The 24,104-nt window shown below is 37.9% G+C and overlaps 1 protein-coding gene across 3 annotated transcripts in view; it reads left to right on the top strand.

Annotated features, from left to right (window-relative positions):
- NCAPD3 (non-SMC condensin II complex subunit D3) overlaps positions 1-24,104 on the top strand; it is a 69,200-nt gene that overhangs the window by 9,735 nt on the left and 35,361 nt on the right. For all 3 annotated transcript variants that reach the window (XR_003517437.1, XM_027579423.2, XM_027579422.2), the window contains exons 5-16: positions 8,701-8,885; positions 9,553-9,717; positions 9,826-9,887; positions 10,064-10,151; positions 12,221-12,354; positions 13,800-13,872; positions 14,914-15,039; positions 15,167-15,419; positions 17,031-17,087; positions 17,338-17,427; positions 23,020-23,093; positions 23,626-23,760. Coding sequence is in view for 2 of the 3 variants with exons in the window: in XM_027579423.2 (XP_027435224.1) it covers positions 8,701-8,885; positions 9,553-9,717; positions 9,826-9,887; positions 10,064-10,151; positions 12,221-12,354; positions 13,800-13,872; positions 14,914-15,039; positions 15,167-15,419; positions 17,031-17,087; positions 17,338-17,427; positions 23,020-23,093; positions 23,626-23,760 (1,442 nt within the window). In the remaining variant the exon portion in view is untranslated. The remainder of the gene's footprint in view (positions 1-8,700; positions 8,886-9,552; positions 9,718-9,825; positions 9,888-10,063; positions 10,152-12,220; positions 12,355-13,799; positions 13,873-14,913; positions 15,040-15,166; positions 15,420-17,030; positions 17,088-17,337; positions 17,428-23,019; positions 23,094-23,625; positions 23,761-24,104) is intronic.

The following is a 24,104-nucleotide window of genomic DNA, read 5'->3' as shown; positions in this document are numbered from 1 at the left end:
AAGACGTCTGGGCCTGGAGTTCTCTTTGAAAGTTTTTTTGTTTGTAAAATCGATAGTGATATGTTCCCTTTCATGTCTGATTGGTTATTTGTATTTTGTTGTTGTTGTTTTCATCAATCTAGATACAGGTTTATTAATTGTATTGCTCATTTCAAAGAACCTACTTTTGATGTTACTGATTATACTGTATTCTTGGGGCACCTGGGTGGCTCAGTCATTTAAGCATCTGACTCTTGGTTTCTGCTTAGGTCATGATCTCAGGGTCATGGGATTGAGCCCAACATCTGGCTATGAGCTCAGCATGGAGTCTGCTGGAGAGAGTCTCTCTCTGCCTCTGCTGCCTCTCTGCCTCTCCCTGCTCATGCGTGCTCATGTGCGCATGCTCTCTCTCGCTCGCTCATAAATAAATAAAATTAAATCTTAAAATAAAAAAGGTTACTTCATGGTAGCCTAGCCTATATGCTAATGAATGAATCCTTATAAAGTTTTTATGGCATACAGTATTACAGTCGTATTCATAATACAGTGTTGGAAACATTGTTACATTATTGTTTCCCTTCAAATAGTGTTTAAGTATATTTTGATAGGCAGTTATCCATGGATTAACTTGATCCTTTTGAGGCTTGTTTTAAAGCTTTGTTGGAGCAGATATGAAGTAGCCTTTACTCTAGAGCTAGTTTAGCCCTACTCTTTTTTTAATTTTTATTGTTATGTTAATCACCATATATTACATCATTTGTTTTGGTGTAGTGTTCCATGATTCATTGTTTGTTCATAACACCCAGTGCTCCATGCAGAATGTGCCCTCTTTAATACCCATCACCAGGCTAACCCATCCCCCTACCCTCCTCCCCTCTAGAAACCTCAGTTTATTTTTCAGAGTCCATCATCTCTCCTGGTTGTCTCCCCCTCTGACTTACTCCCCTTCATTCTTCCCCTCCTGCTATCTTCTTTTTTCTTTTTTCTTAAAATATGTTGCGTTATTTGTTTCAGAAGTACAGATCTGTGATTCAACAGTCTTACACAATTCACAGCGCTCACCGGAGCACATACACTCCCCAATGTCTATCACCCAGCCACCCCATTTCTCCCACCCCCGACCACTCCAGCAACCCTCAGTTTGTTCCTGAGATTAAGAATTCCTCATATCAGTGAGGTCATATGATACATGTCTTTCTCTGATTGACTTATTTCACTCAGCATAACACCCTCCAGTTCCATCCACGTCGTTGCAAATGGCAAGATCTCATTCCTTTTGATGGCTGCATAATATTCCATTGTGTATATATACCACATCTTCTTTATCCATTCATCTGTCGATGGACATCTTGGCTCTTTCCACAGTTTGGCTATTGTGGACATTGCTGCTATAAACATTGGGGTGCACGTACCCCTTCGGGTCCCTACATTTGTATCTTTGGGGTAAATACCCAGTAGTGCAATTGCTGGATCGAATGGTAGCTCTAATTTCAACTGTTTGAGGAACCTCCATACTGTTTTCCAGAGGGGTTGCACCAGCTTGCATTCCCACCAACAGTGTAGGAGGGTTCCCCTTTCTCCACATCCCCGCCAACATCTGTCGTTCCCTGACTTGTTAATTTTAGCCATTCTGACGGGTGTGAGGTGGTATCTCATTGAGGTTTTGATTTGGATTTCCCTGATGCCGAGCGATGTTGAGCACTTTTTCATGTGCCTGTTGGCCATTTGGATGTCTTCTTTGGAGAAATGTCTGTTCATGTCTTCTGCCCATTTCTTGATTGGATTATTTGTTCTTTGGATATTGAGTTTGATAAATTCTTTATAAGTTTTGAGTACTAGCCCTTTATCTGATATGTCATTTGCAAATATTTTCTCCCATTCTGTCGGTTGTCTTTTGGTTTTGTGGACTGTTTCTTTTGCTGTGCAAAGCTTTTTATCTTGATGAAATCCCAATAGTTCATTTCTGCCCTGGCTTCCCGTGCCTTTGGTGATGTTTCTAGGAAGAACTTGCTGTGGCTGAGGTCGAAGAGGTTGCTACCTGTGTTCTCCTTTAGGATTTTGATGGACTCCTATCTCACGTTTAGGTCTTTCAACCATTTGGAGTCTATTTTTGTGTGTGGTGTAAGGAAATGGTCCAGTTTCATTCTTCTGCATGTGGCTGTCCAATTTTCCCAACACCATTTGTTGAAGAGACTGTCTTTTTTCCATTGGACATTCTTTCCTGCTTTGTCAAAGATAAGTTGACCATAGAGTTGAGGGTCCATTTCTGGGCTCTCGATTCTGTTCCATTGATCTATGTGTCTGTTTTTGTGCCAGTACCATACCGTCTTGATGATGACAGCTTTGTAATAGAGCTGGAAGATCGGAATTCTGATGCCGCCAGCTTTGCTTTTCTTTTTCAATATTCCTCTGGCTATTCGGGGTCTCTTCTGGTTCCATACAAATTTTAGGATTATTTGTTCCATTTCTTTGAAAAAAGTGGATGGTATTTTGATGGGGAATGCATTGAATGTGTAGATTGCTCTAGGAAGCATTGACATCTTCACAATGTTGGTTCTCCCAGTCCATGAACATGGAACGTTTTTCCATTTCTTTGTGTCTTCTTCAATTTCTTTCATGAGTATTTTATAGTTTTCTGAGTACAGATCCTTTGCCTCTTTGGTTAAATTTATTCCTAGGTATGTTATGGTTTTGGGTGCAATTGTGAATGGGATCGACTCCTTGATTTGTCTCTCTTCTGTCTTGTTGTTGGTGTATAGGAATGCCACTGATTTCTGTGCATTGATTTTATAGCCTGCTACTTTACTGAATTCCTGTATGAGTTCTAGCAGTTTTGGGGTGGAGTCTTTTGGGTTTTCCACATACAGTATCATATCATCTGCAAAGAGTGAGAGTTTGACTTCCTCTTTGCCGATTTGGATGCCTTTGATTTCTTTTTGTTGTCTGATTGCTGTGGCTAGGACTTCTAATACTATGTTGAATAGCAGTGGTGAGAGTGGACATCCCTGCCGCGTTCCTGACCTTAGGGGAAAAGCTCTCAGCTTTTCCCCATTGAGAATGATATTCGCTGTAGGTTTTTCATAGATGGCTTTTATGATATTGAGGTATGTACCCTCTGTCCCTATACTCTGAAGAGTTTTGATCAAGAAAGGATGCTGTACTTTCTCAAATGCTTTTTCTGCATCTATTGAGAGGATCATATGATTCTTGTTCTTTCTTTTGTTAATATATTGTATCACGTTGATTGATTTGCGGATGTTGAACCAGCCTTGCAGCCCAGGGATAAATCCCACTTGGTTGTGGTGAATAATCCTTTTAATGTACTGTTGGATCCTATTGCCTAGTATTTTGGTGAGAATTTTTGCATCCATGTTCATCAAGGATATTGGTCTGTAATTCTCCTTTTTGATGGGGTCTTTGTCTGGTTTTGGGATCAAGGTAATGGTGGCTTCATAAAATGAATTTGGAAGTTTTCCTTCCATTTCTATTTTTTGGAACAGTTTCAGGAGAATAGGTATTAATTATTCTTTAAATGTCTGATAGAATTCCCGTGGGGAGCCATCTGGCCCTGGGCTTTTGTTTCTTGGGAGATTTTTGATGACTACTTCAATTTCCTTAGTGGTTATAGGTCTGTTCAGGTTTTCTATTTCTTCCTGGTTCAGTTTCGGTAGTTGATACATCTCTAGGAATGCACCCATTTCTTCCAGGTTATGTAATTTGCTGGCATAGAGTTGCTCATAATATGTTCTTATAATTGTTTGTATTTCTTTGGTGTTGGTTGTGATCTCTCCTCTTTCATTCATGATTTTGTTGATTTGGGTCATTTCTCTTTTCTTTTTGATCAGTCTGGCCACGGGTTTATCAATCTTGTTAATTCTTTCAAAGAACCAGCTCCTAGTTTCGTTGATCTGTTCTACTGTTCTTTTGGTTTCTAGTTCATTGATTTCTGCTCTGATCTTTATGATTTCTCTTCTGCTGGGTTTAGGCTTTATTTGCTGTTTTTTCTCTAGCTCCTTTAGGTGTAGGGTTAGGTTGTGTATTTGAGACCTTTCTTGTTTCCTGAGAAAGGCTTGTATTGCTGTATACTTTCCTCTCAGGACTGCCTTTGCTGTATCCGAAAGATTTTGAATAGTTGTGTTTTCATTTTCATTGGTTTCCATGAATTTTTTTAATTCTTCTTTAATTTCCTGGTTGACCCATTCATTCTTTAGTAGGATGCTCTTTAGCCTCCATGTATTTGAGTTCTTTCCGACTTTCCTCTTGTGATTGAGTTCTAGTTTCAAAGCATTGTGGTCAGAAAATATGCAGGGAATAATCCCAATCTTTTGGTACCAGTTGAGACCTGATTTGTGACCTAGGATGTGATCAATTCTGGAGAATGTTCCATGGGGACACTAGAGAAGAATGTGTATTCCGTTGCTTTGGGATGGAATGTTCTGAATATGTCTGTGAAGTCCATTTGGTCCAGTTTGTCATTTAAAGTCTTTATTTCCTTGTTGATCTTTTGCTTAGATGATCTGTCCATTTCAGTCAGGGGGGTGTTAAAGTCCCCCACTATTATTGTATTGTTGTTAATGTGTTTCTTCGCTTTTGTTATTAATTGCCTTATATAATTGGCTGCTCCCATGTTCGGGGCATAGATATTTATAATTGTTAGATCTTCTTGTTGGATAGACCCTTTAAGTAGGATATAGTGTCCTTCCTCATCTCTTATTACAGTCTTTGTTTTAAAATCTAGTTTGTCTGATATAAGGATTGTCACCCCAGCTTTCTTTTGGTGTCCATTAGCATGGTGAATGGTTTTCCACCCCCTCACTTTCAATCTGGGGGTGTCTTTGGGTCTAAAATGAGTCTCTTGCAGACAGCATATTGATGGGTCTTGTTTTTTAATCCAATCTGATAGCCTGTGTCTTTTGATTGGGGCATTTAGCCCATTTACATTCAGGGTTACTATTGAAAGGTATGAATTTAGTGCCATTGTATTGCCTGTAAGGTGACTGTGACTGTATGTTGTCTGTTTTCCTTTCTGATCTTTGCTGCTTTTAGGCTCTCTCTTTGCTTAGAGGACCCCTTTCAATATTTCTTGGAGGGCTGGTTTCGTGTTCGCAAATTCCTTTAGTTTTTGTTTGTTCTGGAAGCTTTTTATCTCTCCTTCTATTTTCAGTGACAGCCTAGCTGGATATAGTATTCTTGGCAGCATATTTTTCTCGTTTAGTGCTCTGAAGATATCTTGCCAGTCCTTTCTGGCCTGCCAGGTCTCTGTGGATAGGTCTGTTGCCAATCTAATATTTTTACCATTGTAGGTTACATATCTCTTCTCCCGAGCTGCTTTCAGGATTTTCTCTTTGTCTCTGAGACTCGTAAGTTTTACTATTAGATGTCGGGGTGTTGACCTATTATTATTGATTTTGAGAGGGGTTCTCTGTGCCTCCTGGATTTTGATGCCTGTTTCCTTCCTCACATTAGGGAAGTTCTCTGCTATTATTTGCTCCAATATACCTTCTGCCCCTCTCTCTCTTTCTTCTTCTTCTGGGATCCCAATTATTCTAATGTTGTTTCGTCTTATCGTATCACTTATCTCTCAAATTCTGCCCTTGTGATCCTGTAGTTGTTTCTCCCTCTTTTTCTCAGCCTCTTTATTTTCCATCATTTGGTCTTCTATATCACTGATTCTTTCTTCTGCCTCATTTATCCTAGCAGTTAGTGCCCCCATTTTTGATTGCACCTCATCAATAGCCTTTTTGATTTCGACTTGGTTAGATTTTAGTTCTTTTATTTCTCCAGAAAGGGTTTCTCTAATAACTTCCACGCTTTTTTCAAGCCCAGCTAGTATCTTTAAAATCATGATTCTGAACTCTAGGTCCGACATCGTACTAATGTCCGTATTGAGTAGGTCCCTGGCTGACAGTACTACCTCTTGTTCTTTTTGCTGAGGTGATTTTTTTCATCTTGTCATTTTGTCCAGAGGAGAATAGATGAATGAAAGAACAAAATGCTAACAGGTTTACAACGTCCCCAGCAAATATACTGTATACAAATCAGAAAAGACCTGAAACCAGGGGAAAAGAAAGGGAAAGAAAGAAAAAAGAAAAAGAAAAAAGATAAAAACAAAAACAGAATAATACAAAAAAAGCAGAATGTAATCAAATATGATCAGGCTAGTGCATAGATCAGTGCCACACACTAGATTTTGGGCGTATTTTGGTCTGTTAGAAAAAAGTGCCTCCTAAAATTTTAAAGGAAGAAAGACATATATGTACAAAATAAGGGTTGATACAATGAAGGGATAGAAGATGACTGTAAAGATGAAAAGTATAAAAGATTTTATAAAAGGACTTGATAGGATAAGAAGTTGTTTGAAAGAAGAAAGAAGATTTAAAAAAAAAAAGAAAAAAGGGAGAGAATGTGATCAGGCAGGAGACTAGAACAGAGCCATACACTAGTGATTTAGGGTATATTTTGATCTGTTAGAAGAAACTGTATCTCAAAATTTTAAAGAGAGAATAACATATATATATGCCAAAAATAAGGGTAACTACTATGAAGGGACAAAATATGATTCTAAAAATGAAAAATAAAAAAAATTTTTTTTTTTTTTAAAAAGAGATTGATAAGATGTTGGTTGAAAAGGGAAAAAGAAAAAAAAACAGTTAACAAAAATTAACTTTGATGAACTAATGAATCATGGTAAAAAAAAAAGCCATGAATTCTATGTGCAGTATTCCCCTAGCGCTGGAGTTCTCCCGTTCTCCTTCATCGGTAAACTTGGTCTAGGCTTGCTGGCTGTTCGTGCTGATCTTCTGTGGAGGGGCCTGTTGCTGTGGTTTCCAAATGTCTTTGCCGGAGGCTGAATTGCCCCACCCTTGTCGGTCCTGGCTAAGCAAGCTGCTCGGGTTTGATCTCAGGAGCTTTTGTTCCCTGCAAGCTCTCCTTACAGCCTTGGAGGACCAGGGCGAAAATGGTGGCCTCCCAATCTCCACCCGGAGGAGCTGAGAACTCGGGGACCCGCTCCTCAGTGCGCCCCCAGAGAAAAGCAGTCACTCCCTTGTCCCTGGTCTCCGGCCGCACTCCGTGCTCACCCGGCCTGTGACCGAGCGTTGCTATCTGTGGCACCCGACCCCATGTGGAGTTTCCAAACCTAGCAGATCCCTGCGGTGCGTTCCCGCGCCACTCCTCCCCGGGAAGGAAGGGGAGTCTCCCCGGCTCTGCCGCTTGTTGGGTCCCTGCTGCAGGAGCAGTGGCCCGACTGGGCCACGGATCTCAGTTTATGGCAACCCCAAGCTGAGAGCCCGCGCCTTGGCTCCGTCTCTGCAGCCGGCTTCCCCGCTCCGATACCCCGGAGCTCTGGAGCACTCAGACTCCCCCGGTCTTTCTGTGACCCCAAGGGTCCTGAGACCACACTGTCCCGGGAGGATTCCACCCCCTGCTTAGCCACTGCAGCGATGTCCCTCAGCAGAGCCGACTTCTAACAGTTCCGATTTTGTGCTCCGCGGCTCTAGCACTTGCCAGAAGCGGCCGGCGGAGGCCCCTCCCCCGTCGTCTATCCTCCCGAATATCGCCTCAGATTCACTTCTCCGCACGTCCTACCTTCCAGTAAGTGGTCGCTTCTCTGTTCAGATAGTTGTTGCTACTCTCCTCTTTGATGTCCTGTTGAGTTCGTAAGTGTTCAGAATGGTTTGATCCCTATTCAGCTTAATTCCTGAGACCAGACGAAATCTAGGTCTCCTAGTCCTCCGCCATATTGCTCCGCCCCCCTAGTTTAGCCCTACTCTTAAAGTGTGTTTCTTTCCAGGGTACCTGGGTGGCTCCGTCGTTAAGCGTCTGCCTTCGGGTTAGGTCATGGTCCCAGGGTCCTGGGATCGAGCCCCACATCAGGCTCCCTGCTCCGCAGGAAGCCTGCTTCTCCCTCTTCCACTGCCCCTGCTTGTGTTCCCTCTTTCTCTGTGTCTCTGTCAAATAAATAAATGAAATCTTTAAAAAAGAAAAATGTGTGTTTCTTTCCAAGGTGGCTACTAAATGCTCCAGGTGTTTAAGGTTTCAGCACTGGCTGGCCAGAAGTCAAATATTTCTCAGCCCTGTGTGTTATGAAAATTATCTTCTAGCTCCTTGGAAATTGTTCTTTGCTTACCTTCATCAAGTTTTACCCTCTGTGTACCTAGCTTATATTCAGCCCTATGGAGATCTCTGAAGCTCTTTTTCTGTGTAGCTTCCTCTTCTCCAGTACTCTCCTTCATAAAATCCAGCTACCATTGCCTTCCTGACTCTGATTCTGTAGTCTCAACTTAGTAACACCGTCATAATGTACTTGGGTTCACCATTTTCTGCTGTTGTCGAGAAATTTCCTCAAAACACAAAACTGGGGTTATTTTGGGGTTTACCTCATTTGTTTTTGCTTCCTCAGAGATTGTGTTTCTATGCTGCTTATTGCTCCATGTCTTAAAATGGTTATTTTATACATTTTTGTCCAGTTTAATAGTTTATGGCAGCATGACAAGTATAAAGCCAGTTACTCCCTGGTCAGATACGGATACCTTATTTATTTCGGATCAGCACTATTTCTCATCTCCTGAGGCTGAAGTTGAATGGTACTTTTTTTGCTAAAGGGTCATTGTTTATTTGGAGTTAATGATAACTCATTTTTACTTATTAATTTTTCATCTGTTGTTACAGACTGATTTCAAGACAAATCTAACCTACTTACTCTTTATTCTTTATAAATAGGTAGTGTAGCCAATCAAGTGTTCCACCAAGTGATGTTTGACAAATGTATTCTGATTCTAAAGAAGAGCTGGCCTCAGGAATCTAGCTTGAATCGGAAAAGAAAGAAAGAGCAGCTTAAGAACTCTGAGGCGAATCCAAGAGGGAATAGGAAAAGAGGAAAGCCACCCAGGAAAGAAGATACTGAGGTAAGATGTAAATGGAATAGTAAAGCATATCTGAACCAACACAAGATTGTGATTTAAGAATTAACTTTATATTAAAATACGGTTTGGGGGCATCATGATTATAACCAAATGATCCTAATGTATCATCAGGTATCCAGTATGACTTTAAGATGTTCTCAGGTTTTGTGTACTACTGAGAATACATTTCTACCTTGTCATCTTTCCAACCTCCCCATAATCTCTCGCCAGCCTTGTTTCCGGGTATGCTTGGCAACATCCGAACAGGTATATTTGCCACATTATCTTATTGTCATTAGACAGGAAGATTGAAGTATCCTGAGGACTCATGTCCGTAAGAGTATAATGGAATAATATTAATGCCAAATTTTTGTGTGATAACTAGGTAGGATGGTGTATGTTCTTTGACATGAAAACTTCTAAGAAACATAAGAATTCCCATTGACATAAAAATACAGAGCTAGAAACTACTGTGCAGTCATAGAGTCCAATGATTTATTGTTCTGGCTGTGGAGACAGAGCAGTTAAGGGACCTGATCAGGGTCATATCACCTCAGCAATTCAGCAACCACCTGGAGTTTAACTGGATTTGATTTGAGTACATTGAAAACCATGGGACAAAGTGTTAGGCATTACTATGCAGTCACCTATACATTTCTTTATAATCTAGGTAGATGAAATAGAAGAACAGGAAGATGAAGAAATTACTTGTTTTTCTGCCCGAGACCTTTGTCAAATTCGAAATGCTATCTTTCACCTTTTGAAGAATTTTTTAAGGCTGCTTTCCAAATTTTCCCTGAAAGAAAAGCCACAGTGTATACAGAATTGTATAGAAGTAAGTGAGAATTCCAAAAAACCTTGGGGCAACCTCAGAGGGCAGAGATGATGGCTAATATTTAACGAGTAGGAAAAATCAGGTCTCTTCTTGGTATCTGTTTTCCAGGTCTTTGTTGCATTAACTAATTTTGAACCAGTTCTTCATGAATTTCATGTGACACAGACCAGGTGAGCCACTAATTCTTCCAGTGCTAAAATTATGCTCTAGCAAAAGTATAAATGCCATTTTATCCTAATTGGCACACAAGTAGAATTTATTCACTTGGATGTGGTTTATTATAGGGTTATGGAAGATTCCGAGTAAAATCATATCCGTTAATTAATCTTTTGCCTTTTTTCTTTAGAAACCTTAACCAAGCAAAATATGTACCAGAACTCGCCTATCATGGATTGTATTTGCTCTGCTCCTCCATTCATGGAGAAGGAGATAAGGTAAAGGAGAAAAAGATGTAATTTATTTACTAGTTGAATTGAAAGCATCTGAATCATATAATGGAAAAACATTGGCAGCATTTGGTATAATGCCATTTTAATTTACCAAGTCATTTTCATGACCTTATATCATTTGTAGCATGAAAAGCATCACCATTTCTATTTGCTCCCTGTTCTTCATAACCAAATTGATATTCAAATATTTGGAGGCCATGGCAAATTATTGTTAGGTTTCATACAAAAATTGGTTCCAGTGTGAATTAGGTAGGAAGAACACTGAACAGAGTGTTATTTTTAGAGAAATAGTCACCAGATTATTCTCAAAAGAACAGACAGTCTTGGAATTTTCAAGTTTTCTTTGGCAAGTTTCATGTGCGCTTTAATATTTCTATTAGTATTTATATCATTTTAGTTGAGAATTCTACAGAAATATTACTGGTTGTCATTCCTAGTTAGTATTCATATATGGATTTTGCTCTCCAAGTTAACTTAATAGTATCACTATCTAAACTTTGGAGTCAGGGTTGTTCAAGCATGGTGGTGTTACTAAACTTGGATGTCATTAATAAAACAAGATTTTACAAAAAATGTGATAGAATGAGGTCCTGTGACTTTTGGTGGCTCTGCTACACTTAATTTCCGGGGCGAGTCACATGGTGGTTAAGAAGTAGGTTCGGGGGGCACCTGGATGGCTCAGTTAGTTAAGTGCTGACTCTTGGTTTCAGCTCAGGTCATGATCTCAGGGTCATGGGATCAAGCCCCGCATCGGGCTGGGCATTCAGCACAGAGTCTGCTTGTCTCTCTCCCTCTGCTCTTTCTCTCTCTTTATCTCTCATAAATAAAGTCTAAAAAAAAGAAAAAAAGAAGTAGGTTCAGGCTTTGGGCCGGGTTGTGTACATTGGTGGTTGAACTGTGGCTCCACCCTCGTCAGCTGTGCCTTCTTGTATTGAGGTACTCAGCCTTTCCAAACCTCAGTCTTCTCATAGGGTTGTCAGGAGGAGGAAATGAAAGAATGCCTGTCAGATGCTGAGCACCATGCCTGTTGTTTAGGAAACATGCTGTATTTTATAATTTATTATAGCATTACCATTTCTGTATTTAAAATATGGATGGGATAGAATTGACATGAGTGCTTTCAATTTCTGTGCTCTCTGTAACATTTGTAAGCTTAGCTGGATGGGGAAATTCATGCCTTTAGGTCCACAGTGTCTCTCCAGATGTATTTTTTAGTCGTGAGAGTGTTGACTTGACGTTAGACATGTTTGTTTTAGCCGTGGAGGCTCTTTTATTAGGTATAAGGTGGAAATAATAATAACATATATAAAATGGAAATGCCTCACTTACCTTATGCAGTTGTTGTGAGGTTTAAGATTAAATCCAGTAGTATATATGAATGTGCTTAACACAATACCTGCCACATATGTGGTTTTCAGTACATGTTTTATTTACAGGATGAATGAATTTGGTAGTCGAATAAATTGTATGAGGTGATATATTGGAAGAACAAGTGTAAAGTACCATTTGTCCCTTGTTCTATAAGGGATTAGCAGTGGCATTTTTTTGCCATTTGGAAGTGACAATCCTCTACTTGCCCTAATTTCAGGGCTACAGTTTGAGAGGGTAGGGCGAAAAACTAGATGATATTCCTATCACTATCTGTAAGCAGTGTTTTCACACTCTTTCCATCATGTGTTTATTGAATACTTGGTAATTGTCCAAGAAACGTATTTCCAGTGTTCACCCAAAAACTATATCAACCTGACTTATCTTCACACAGCTTGAAATTGTTTACCCTGGGGCACCTGGGTGGCTTAGTCAGTTAAGCGTCTGCCTTCGGCTCAGGTCATGATCCCAGGGTCCTGGGATCGAGCCCCATGTCAGGCTCCCTGCTCAATGAGGAGCCTGCTTCTCCCTCTTCCTCTGCCCTTCCCCCCCAACTTGTGTGCTCTCTCTCAAATAAAATCTTAAAAAAAAAAAAAAAGAAATGGTTTACCATGGTCTGCATCACTGTCTTCGAGGCCCTTGGATTCTTTATCATGCCTTAAGTAGAATTTTCTTCTCTCTTCCAGGTTATAGGTTGTGTTTTCCATCAAATGCTAAATGTGATATTAATGTTAGAAGCAGGCGAAGGAGCCCATCGTGCTCCCCTTAGTATTACAACATCAGTCATCAACAGTAGAAACCAGGCGGTCCAGTTCATCAGGTGAGGCACAGCTTGGATTTTCACTCTCTTTATCACTGTCCCTTAAGCCTGCTGGGCCCTGTACTAACCAAGATTTCTGACCCCTATGGAAACTAACAGATTTCTGGCCTGTTGTGGTTTTGGGGGCCAAAATAAAGTACTTCAGAGTTCCTCTGGTTCACGTGGCTGGTGTCACTGTTGGTAGCCTCTGCACTGGGGCATTGTTGAGGGATAGAGAGTCTGTAATTCATGGGCCAGCACCGGCCTCCAGCTTATTCCCTCCAGCCTTATAAGGTCAGGCTCTGAGGAATGAGTTGCTTCTCTGTTTTATCATCATCTGCCTCAGTGTTTGCCTCTCTCACAAGGCTGCGTCTTCTTTTCCTTTTTTGTATTTCTGTCTTCTTTGAGTCTCTTTCTCTTTGTTCCTTGCCACTTTTTCCTTGTTTCTTCTCACTTTTCTATTCCCCTCCCCCTACAGACCATACTTCCTAAAGGGAAGAATTAAGTCAATTTTTACTTCTTTAGCAATAATTGATAGACATATTTGGTATGTCATTGGCTTTTCTTTTCCTCCTTTATTGAATATTTGGCATGCATTGTGGAGGTGGTAGAATGAAGTGGTAGGTGTATGAGAGTGTGTACATGCCTGTAGGTGTTCATAGGATATAGTGTAGTTGGAGATGTGGGGTGTGGATGGTAGAATCCAGGCATATATAGGCTGTCATCTGATCATTGAGCAAATATCTCTTGTGAGGGATTTTTTAAAACATTAAATAACTAAGATCCTTTAAGTGTAGACACCCATTTTGGCTCTTCCATAACAGTTCGTGGTATCTCCAATTGCTGTAGTATCCATTTAATGGTACAGATAAACATTAAAGATGGGTTAAATCTGGACATTACAGTAATAATCTGGGGCACCTGGCTGGCTGAATCGGAAGAGTGTGTGACTCTTGATCTTGGGGTCATGGGGTTGAGGCCACATTGGGGGTAGAGATTACTAAAATAAATAAGTAAACTTAAAAAAAAAACCCAATAATAATCTTGGGTGAAAGTTTGGAGAGGTATTGATAACAAAGCCATTGAAATGGTAGCATTTCACTGAGCTACCACAAGGTGTTGCTGTGTCTCATTTATTATTATTTACCCCAAAAGGATCTATTTTAGAGTCTTAATGTGAAATTTAGTAAATAGCCAAAAGAGTCATACGAAGATTGCACATTTGCTCCTCCCTGACTATAGCTGTCTGCATGGCAGCAGCTCTCTAAAACCATGCATAGGACACAGTGAACGGTTTTCTCCTGTGAAACTCTATTCACTGAAACAATGCTTGCAATATGGGGTAAATAGTTTTTAATATTCAGGATTTCTAAAACATAGAGGTAATGGTGTTAGAGAACAGAGGCGAGAAATTACTATTTTATGTAGTTGGTGTATTTTAAACCAATGGTTTCTTTTTTAAATAGCTCACTTGTGGATGAACTAAAGGAAAATATATTCCCAGTCCTTCGTATCTTACTCCAGCACATCTGTGCCAAGGTACCATTTGCTTCAATAGTAATAGTAATAATGATAATGATGATGATAAAAATATATGATATATGTGAAGGTAAATGTGTGTGCTTATATGTGTATTTGTTCTTGGGAATGAGTCTGTTATCATTGTGGAAAATAGTTTTATTTAATATTTTCACTACATGTTCCCATTGACAGAGTATTCTTTTTGGGGGGGAATCCTTTTTATTTTGAAAATTTCAAACATATGAATAAATAGAATAGGGTGATGAGCAACCACCTTCAATAATTTTGTGTCATTTATACCCCTATAAGGTATAATTTCCTCAACACATGTGAACGTTGGGGTTTTTTTGTTTAAGCAAATTTCACTATCATCCGATGATGCTTGAATATTTCATATGTATCTCTAGAATGTAAGAACTCTAAAAACATAACCACAAAATACTAACATGCCAAAGAAAATATACAGTAATTCCTTAATATCATCAAATATCCAGTTAATGTTCAAATTCTTATGATTATCTCTTCAATTTCTATAGCAGTTCGGACAAATGATTCTTTTTTTTTAGTCTTTCTTAATTTCATTTTATTTTTAAAATTTTTTTATGTTATGTTAGTCACCATACAATACATCATTAGTTTTTGATGTGGTGATCCACGGTTCATTGTTTTCGTATAACACCCAGTGCTCCATGCCGTACGTGCCCTCCTTAATACCCATCACCGGGCTAACCAATCCCCCCTCCCCCCTCCCCTCTAAAACCCTGTTTGTTTCTCAGGTGGACAAATGATTCTTAACTTGAATGCAGTAGATTCTGGGGGGTCCATAAACTCTCTGAAATTACGTGCTAAGTTTGTATTTCTGAGGGGAGGACTTAGAGATTTCTTATAGATTAGTTTTCAAAGGGGTCTGAAATCTAAAATTTGCTACTCATTTTTATAACATTTAATTATTCACTGAACTAGTTACATTCACTAATTTTCCACTTGTATCACAACATGTGTTTCAGTTGTCCTGTAGGTAGACAGTGGCCGGACAGCCTCTCAATGCTTGTGTTTCAGGTAACTGATAAATCAGAGTATCGGACCTATGCAGCCCAGTCCCTGGTCCAGCTACTCAGCAAACTTCCCAGCAGGGAATATGCTACATTCATTGCCTGGCTTTACAGATATTCACGAAGTTCCAAGGTAGGAGATACGCATAAAATCTTGGTTCCTGGCTCTGCAACCTCCTGACAGGCAGATCTGAATACACAAGGGATCCTTTGGTTTTTATTCCTGTCTGATGGATATTCTTGTGATTTTGCTTTATCAGATCCCACACAGGGTTTTTACTCTAGATGTTGTCTTAGCTCTCTTGGAACTGCCTGAAAGAGCAGTAGATAACACTCTCTCGTTGGAGCATCAGAAGATCTTAAAGCATAAGTTCTTGGTGCAGGAAATTATATTTGACCGTTGTGTAGACAAGGCACCGACTGTCCGCAGCAAGGCACTGTCCAGTTTTGCACATTGCCTGGAGGTATCTGTTACCACTGCATCGGAGAGCATACTAGAACTTCTGATTAACAGTAAGTGTGGTGACCGTTGTGACATGGAACCCGTCTTGTGCTTTTCAAGAAATTGGACTTCAAGGGAAATCATTCTTTGTTGTTGCAAAAGTAATAGATACAGTATGATATACTTTTACCCTCATAGATCAATTTCAGTATATGTTGTTGTTGAATAACTTTTTAAATACAGTCATACCTTGGAGATACTGTGGGTTTGGTTCCAGACCACTACAGTAAAGCTAATATTGCAATAAAGCAAGTCAAATTAATTTTTTGGTTTTCCAGTGCATATAAAAGTTACGTTTATCATACACTGTCATTTGTTAGGTGGCAATAGTATTATATCTAAAAAAAGTACTTACCATAATTAAAAAATACTTTATTGCTAAAAATACTAAGTATCATGTGAGCTTTCAGCAAGTTGCAGTCTTTTTGCCAGTGGAGGGTCTTGCCTCAGTATTAATAGCTGCTGACCGATCAGGGTGGTGATTGCTGAAGGATGGGGTGGCTGTGGCAGTTTCTTAAAATTAGACAGCGATGAAGTTTGCCACATCAGTTGACTCTTCTTTTCACAGATGATTTTTCTGTAGTAGGTGATACTGTTTGATAGCATTTTACCCACAGTAGAACTTTCTTCCAAAATTGGAGTCATCCCAACCCTCACAACTTCTTCACGAGTAGATTCCATCATAAGAAACCACTGTCTTTGCTCACCCGTAAGAAGTCACTGCTCATCTGTTCAAGTTTTATCAGGAGATTGCAGCAATTCAGTCACATTTCCAGGCTCCACTTCTAATTCTGCTTCTCTTGATGTTTCCACATCTGCAGTCAGAATACATATATCATTTATTAAGTTTGCTGTGTTATATGGGTATGGTTCATGGTACCCCAAAACAATTATAATAGTAACATCAAAGAGCACTGTTCACAGATCACCATAAATTTGAAAAAGTTTGAAATATTTTGAGAATTACCAAAATGTGGCAGACACAAAATGAGCAAATACTGTTGGAAAAATGGCACCCATAGACTTGCTTGTTGCAGTTACCACAAATTCTCAGTTTGTTAAAACTGCAGTTATCTGTGAAGCACAGTAAAGCAAAGTGTGATAAAACAAGGTATGCCTGGGTGCCTGGGTGGCGGCTCAGTCGTTAAGCGTCTGCCTTCAGCTCAGGTCATGATCCCAGGGTCCTGGGATTGAGTCCCACATCGCACTCCCTGCTCAGCAGGAAGCCTGCTTCTCCCACTCCCCCTGCTTGTGTTTCCTCTCTCGCTGTCTCTCTCTGTCGAAAAATAAAAATAAAATCTTAAAAAAACAAAAAAAACAAGGTATGCTTGTTAGACAAGCCTGATAAATTTGAAAGGCCTTTTAGAGTATTTTAGATATTCATATTTTAGAGGGAGATTGTTGGCTGCTTATACTACTACTTTGCATTGTTGGGTATTGGCTATATTGGGCCTAATATCCATCCATTTCAAATGCATACCAAGAAGAACTTTATTGTCAGCAGTTTAGAATCTGTCTTATCTTTAGACCTAATTATCTTGATTTTGGTTATTCTGTGAATATTTACTTGGGGCTTATGATACTATGACATTTTCCCCTCTTATCAATCTGCTTCTTTTTAGGTCCTGCAATTTCAAGAATAGACAGCCATCCTGGTACCTTACTGAGAAATTCATCAGGTAATGGGTGAATATATTTTCTAATATTGAATAATTGTCTTTTTTATTTAAAGGACTTGCTGGGTATTTGACGTTTTTTCTATTTCCATATTTACCTTTTTAATATTGAACTTTATTCATCAAGGAAATTGAAATTCATTTCAATAATAATGTAGTAATTTAAATGTGTAATATGCCATGCTTATATTATTAAGAGGTGTAACAAATTTTTATCTTAATGACTGAACTTTTTTTTTTTATTATTTTTAAGCTTTTTCCTATCAGAGGCAAACACTTAACCCTTCTGGAGGCTCAGGGGTGATCAATATTGACAGCAGTGGTGAAACAGATGGATCTGGGGGTATGTCAAATTTTATTACTGTCGGATGAGTAGTAACTATTGGATTTCAGACAACTGTAAGTAGTGTCTAAAAACCTTGGATTTTTTTTTTTTCTTATTAATTCACCCTTAACAATTGGAACATCTTTCTTCTTGGAATAATTTCTATTTTATTGTATCTTTGATGTCCTTGCACTGTACTCTTTCATCTTAAGGTAAAGAACAAGCTACATTCCACTTATCATGTACTGAACCGCAGTATTTCTGTAACACATAAGAGAATATTAGCAAATATTTTATTTCCTTTCTAAAGGCAGTCATTGTGAACTCATGGGATTGCTGACCGAAAAGGGACCAGATACTAGAGAAAGTGCTGCACATAATAAATTTGTGTTTGGAAAAAAGTCATTACAAAAAAACAAAAAAAACGAAAAGGAAAAGATGAAGAATACTGTTGTACCCAATCTTGTTCCTATTTTTAATTCCTCATTACTTTTTTTTACCATGTCTTCTTGACTCTGATTAAGGCATCCCAGAATTCACTTTTAATAAATGATAAGGAACTGTGAATTGAAGCTCACATTGAAAAAGTCAATTCAGAATTTAGATTATAATTTCTCTTCAGCAATAAGATAAACCATACATTCTCTATGGAATGGTTGTGGGGTCCTTGCTCCCATGGCCTCCAGCACAGGATTCTGGATACAAGTGATGCTTGGTATTTTTCATTGACTTACTGAACCTAGAGTAATCTGGGATGTCTTAAGTGCTAATGTGATTCAGGAGGGGAAAAAAACAAACCTGGAATGGTAAGTGGGTAGACCTGGAGCCTACTCCCAGATTCTGTGTCTGTCTACCTGTGTGATCTTGAAAAAGTCACTTTACTTCTCTCGGTTCCTTTTTCATCTATAGGATGACATAGCATGAAATAGTGGGGAACACTCTATTTAGAAATGAGAGGCAGTCTGAATTCTTATACCAGTTCTGGTACTAAGTAGTTGCTTGACTAAGACATGGAAGCCAACCAAGCACCCTAATTTGTAATGATTCTAATACCTTCCCTGTCTTTCACAGAGGGCTGTTATTAGAGTCTATGAAAATAATGTTTAGAGAAGTGATTTTTCCAGATAGATAAGTGAGAGAATATATGTGTAGAGAATTAATTATATATAATTAGATTTATTAATTTATTCTATAACATTTATTTGGCCCCTTCTAATCTGTGCTAAGCATTGTAGACACAGACTTTAATAAAACATAGTTCCATCTGTTGAGGAGCAGTGGGAATAATAAATGTGTGTGTATACAAATTTTACCTACATGTTTATATATATAAAAAATAGTGATGTTGTCAGGTAAGTGCTGAGGTCTATGTAAAGTGCTGTGAGGAAAATTATTTATTATTTCAGCCTGAAAGATCAGCATGGAATTAGATTTATATGGCTAGATATTAGCATGTATTACTCAGATTCAGAGCAATAACTCAATATGTATATAAACCGATTTCCTAAAATATTATAAAGAGTTTATTCTGCAAAAATGTTGAACGTTTGTGTTGACTCCAGTCTTAACAAGTTAAGTGCTAGGTGCTTTCTTGGGGGAGGTAGAGGGGAATCCTTTTTTTTTTTTTTTGAGATGTAAGTCACATACCATAAAAATCACCATTTAAAGTGTATGACTTAGTGGTTTTTACTGTATTTACAAAATTGATCAATTTTCACAATATATCCTTTGCCAAAAAAGAAACCCCATTCTCATTAGCAGTTCCTCCCCATTCTCCCCTTCCCCCAGCCTCTGCCAACCACTAATTTGCTTTCTGTCTCTACAGATTTGCCTATTCTGGACGTTCCACATAAATGGAAGCATATAACATGTGTTCTTTTGTGGATGGCTTCTTTCACTTAGCATAACATTTTCAAGGTTCATCCATTTGTAACATGTCAATATTTCATTACTTTTTACAGCTACATAATAGTCCGTTGTGTGGATAATACTACATTTTGTGTGTTCACTCATCAGTTGATGGACTTTTGGGTCATTTCCATCTTTTGGCTATTATGAATGATGCTGCTATGAACATTCTTGTGCAAGTTTTGTATGTAAATATATTCATTCCTTTTGGGTATATACCTAGGAGTGGAACTCCTGGGTCATGTGGCAACTCTGTGTTTAACATTTTGAGGAACTGCCAAACTTTTTCCAGAGTGGTCATACCATTTTTCATATTTACACACTAGCATGTGTAATAATTTTTATTTCTCCACATCCTTACTAACACTTGTCATGTCTATTCTTTGTATTGTCACCATCCTAGTGGATGTGAAGTGGTATCTATCTCACTGTGGTTTTGATTTATATTTCCCTAATGACTAACAATGTTAAGCACATTTTTTTGTGTCTTCTTTAGAGAAACATCTATTCAAGTTCTTTGCCCATTTTTTAAAATGGGTTATTTGTCTTTATTTTTGAGTTGAAAGAGCTTTTTATGTATTCTGGATCCAAATTCCTTATAGATATATGATTTGCAAGTATTTATTTTCTCATTCTGGGGGTTTATTTTTTCACTTTCTTGATGATTTTATTTTTTTTAAAGATTTTGTTTAAGGCGCCTCGTTAGCGCAGTAGGTAGCGCGTCAGTCTCATAAAGATTTTATTTATTTAACAGAGAGGGAACACGAGCAGGGGGAGTGGGAGAGGGAGAAGCAGGCTTCCCACTGAGCAGGGAGCGCGATGCGGCGCTTGATCCCAGGACCCTGGGATCATGACCTGAGCCAAAGGCAGGTGCTTAATGACTGAGCCACCCAGGTGCACCTTGATGGTGTTCTTTGAAGCATGAAACATTTTAGCCTTGATAAAGTCTAGCTGTCCACTTTTTCTTTTTTTCGCATGTGCTTTTGGTGTCACAGCTAAGAAACCACTGCCTAATTTTTCAGAAAGATTTGCTTTTATATTTTCCTCTCAGTTTTATAATTTTAACTCTTATGTTTTGGTCTTTGATCAGGTTTTAGTTAATTCTTGCATATGGTGTGACGTAGGGGTCCAGCTTTTGCATGTGAATATCCAGTTTGACACAGCACCATTTGTTTAAAAGACTTTCTTCTCCTTTGAATGCTCTTGGCACCCTTGTCAAAAATCAACTCACCATAGACATATGAGATTTTTCTGAACTTTCAATTCTATTCCACTGACACTCCATTGTCTCTCTTTATGGCAGTATTAAACTGTGCTAATTACTGGTGCTTTATAGTAATTTTGAAATCAGGAAGTATAGCTTCTGCATCCTTGTTTTTCTAGATAAATTGGCTATTCTGTGTCTCTTATACTTCCATATGAATTTTAGGATCATCTGTCAATATCTGGAAAAAAAAAAAAGCCAGCTATGATTTTGGTAAGGATTGATCTGTAGATCACTTTGGGGATCTTAACAATATTAAGATCTTAACAATATTAAGCCCTTCAGTCCATGAACATGGGTTGCCTTTCTGTTTATTTAGCTCTTCTTTAATTTGTTTCAGTGATTTTTTTTTAGTTTTCAGTGTACAGTTCTTGCTCTTTGATTCCTAAATATTTTATTTTTTTTGATGCTATAATAAATTCCAGTAGTTTCTTAGTTTTATTTTCTAATTGTCCATTGCTGGTTTTTACAACTGATATTTGATGGTTTGACATTGTGTCCTGCAACCTTGTTTAATTTTACTAGTTCTAATTGTGTGTGTGTGTGTGTGTGTGTGTGTATGGATGCCTTAGGATTTTCTATCTGTAAGCTCATGCCGTCTGTGAGCAGAGAGTTTTATTTCTTTCTTTTCCATCTGGATGCCTTTTCTGCCTTTTCCTTGCCTAACTTTCCCTGGCGAGAACCTCTCTAGTACGGTGTTGAAAAGAAATGGGGAGAGCAGACATCCTTGTCTTTCTTCTGTACTTAGTTTTCAGTCTTTCACCATTGAGTGTGATGTTAGCTGTGAGCTTTTTCAGGATGACTTTTATCAGTGTAATGAAGTTTTCTTCTCTTCTGAGTTTGTTGAGTGTTTTTATTATGAAAGGATTTTGGATTTTGTAAATGCATTTTCCTCATCTGTGGAGACAATCATGTGGTCTTTGTCCTTTATTATATTGCTAAGGTGTATTAGTTACATTGATTGATTACATTTAATTCCTGGGGTAAATCCCAAGCATGGTATATAATCCATTTTGTAGCTTGCTAGATCTGATTTGCTGATATTTTGTTGAAGATTTTATGTATGTATTCACAAGGGATTTTGGTCTGTTGTTTTCAGTTTTTGAGATGTTTTTATTATCTGGTTTTGCTCTCAGGGTACTGCTTAACAGAATGTAGTAGGAAGTGTTTTCTTCTGTTTTTTTAAGAGTTAATGAAGAATTGGTGTTCATTTTTGTTTAAACCTTTCACGGAATTCTCCAGTAAAGCCCTCTGGTCCTGGGGTTCTGTGCACATGTGGGAAGGTGTTTGTTTTGTTTTGAGGGGTTTTTTTGTTTGTTTTTTGGGGGTTTTTTTGTAGGAAGGTTTTTGATTACTTGTTATAGATATATTCAGACTGTTTCTTCTGAGTCTGTTTCCATAGTTTTTATCTTTGTAGAAATTTTTCCATTTCATCCAGATTACTGAATGTAACAAAATCGTTCATAGTATTTCTTTGCAAATTCTTTTTATTTCTGTAATGGCAGTAGTAATGCTCCCTCCTTTTCTCCTGATTTTAAGAATTTAAATCTTCTTTCTTTTTTTCTAGTTAAAAGTTTAATTTTGTTTATCTTTTTCAAGGAACTTACTTTTGATTTCATTGATTTTTTTTCTATTGTTTTCCATTCTCTATTTCATTTCGTAATGTATTTCCTTATACATCAGCAGCTCTCAGAGTGTAGTTGGGGATCCCTTAGCCTCCTTCAGCAGGTCCTTGAAGTTAATGTTGTTTTCATAATATATCAAGACTCTGCACTCTAGAGCATTCTGATTTTGAAGCAGAGATGAGACTCCACTGTTTTTTATTTAGCCAGACCTTAAAGAGTTTGCAAAGATATAAAACAATGCCATTCTTGTTACTAAATACTTTTTGGGGGAAATATAATTAGTTTTCATTTAAAAATGTCCATTTATAGTGACACATTTTCCTATTTTGAAATGAATTATTAAATCTTTTTACTAGAGATTTTTACCAAAAAAGCTCTTAGGAGTCTTCAGAGAGTTTTAATAGTGTAAAGGGGCCTGTGATCAAAAAGTTTTAAATCGGCTATATATGTTATTTAGTCTTTTAAAAAAATTGTGATTTAGATATTCCTTTTTTGTAGCTAAACAAAATGGAAAAGCTAAATAATTCATTCAGAATTTTAGACATAGGAGCCAGGATTAAAAACTGAATTTTTAATATTCAAGAATTTATGCCCTTTTAAAATTATACTATTTTGCCTTTTGCATTATTGTGACTAGCTAATTATTTGACTTTTTTTCTTTTTCTACATTATTTCATACTTGAATTTCTTGGGATTTAAAAGAAGCTAGTCAAGTTTTTTAGAGTATTTTCTCAGTACTGTGTGGTGAGATGTTAGATACTCTAAATACAGTTTTTCTCAGACCATAATGATTCTTTGACATTTCCTCAACAGTGAGATGTGTCATGGCAATGCTGAAAAAGAGAATCAGGGATGAGAAGACCAACGTTAGGAAGTCTGCACTGCAGGTGTGAGTTTTTTCTAGATATCCTTGAATGTGCTCTTTTTAGCACTAAAAACTTGGAAATATTTTGTAAAAACCCCAGCTATAATCATTATTTAATTTCTTTTTCACTTAACATTTGTTCACTTTGATCCTGTTGTATATATAAATTACAGAGATGAACTAAAGGTTTGTCTGTTTTTAAATTTCCTCTGGGTTGTTGACTTTTTAAGAATCACATATTTATATCCTTAACATTTTTTAGATTAGGGATTCTTAATCTGGGGACCATGGATGGATTTTGATATCCATTTTGATTCATGTAACCCCTGAATTTGTTTGTAAATACTTGTTTATGTAAAACGTATGTCAAATTTTCTCCAGAGAGAGGCCTTAGCATTCATTAGATTCTGAAAAGGTGGGATGTTACCAGGTGGAGGGATGGATCAGTGACCTCAAAAGTGTTAAGAACCACAGACTTAAGTCTTCTTTTTGTCTACAGTGTGTCCTTTTGCTATGAGTAAGTCATCAATTCGTGTTACATATGTTCCTTCTAGGTATTAGTGAGTATTTTGAAACACTGCGACATCTCAGGTATGAAAGAAGAGCTATCACTTCTGCAGGACCAGTGTCGGGACCCTGCAGTATCTGTCCGAAAGCAGGCCTTACAGTCTCTTACTGAACTTCTTATGGTGAGAAACAGTACATTTTTACATTAAAAATAATTCAGTGTAAATAATCACCTCTTGCTAAAAATTAAGTTGCCTATTGGAAATTCTACCAAGTCTACTGTAGGACTAAATAGTGTAAGAGAAGAGGTATCTTTCAATTACATATGATAGATTATGTCTCATATTATAATTAATTATGAACTAATGCTAGAGTATGCTAATGATTAGCCTTTTCTTGACTTCAGCTTAAATCTCACATAGAAATATGAATTTTAAAATGAATTTGGTTAGGTCAGAGGCCTAGATTAATTTTTGCACAATAAGACCTAGTAGGTGATACTGCCAAAAGAACAGATCCACTAATC

This window comes from Zalophus californianus, chromosome 11, assembly GCF_009762305.2.
Source record: "Zalophus californianus isolate mZalCal1 chromosome 11, mZalCal1.pri.v2, whole genome shotgun sequence".
NCBI lineage: Eukaryota > Metazoa > Chordata > Mammalia > Carnivora > Otariidae > Zalophus > Zalophus californianus.
The sequence above is the reverse complement of the archived record's forward strand: the minus strand, read 5'-3'. Positions and strand labels throughout refer to the sequence as shown.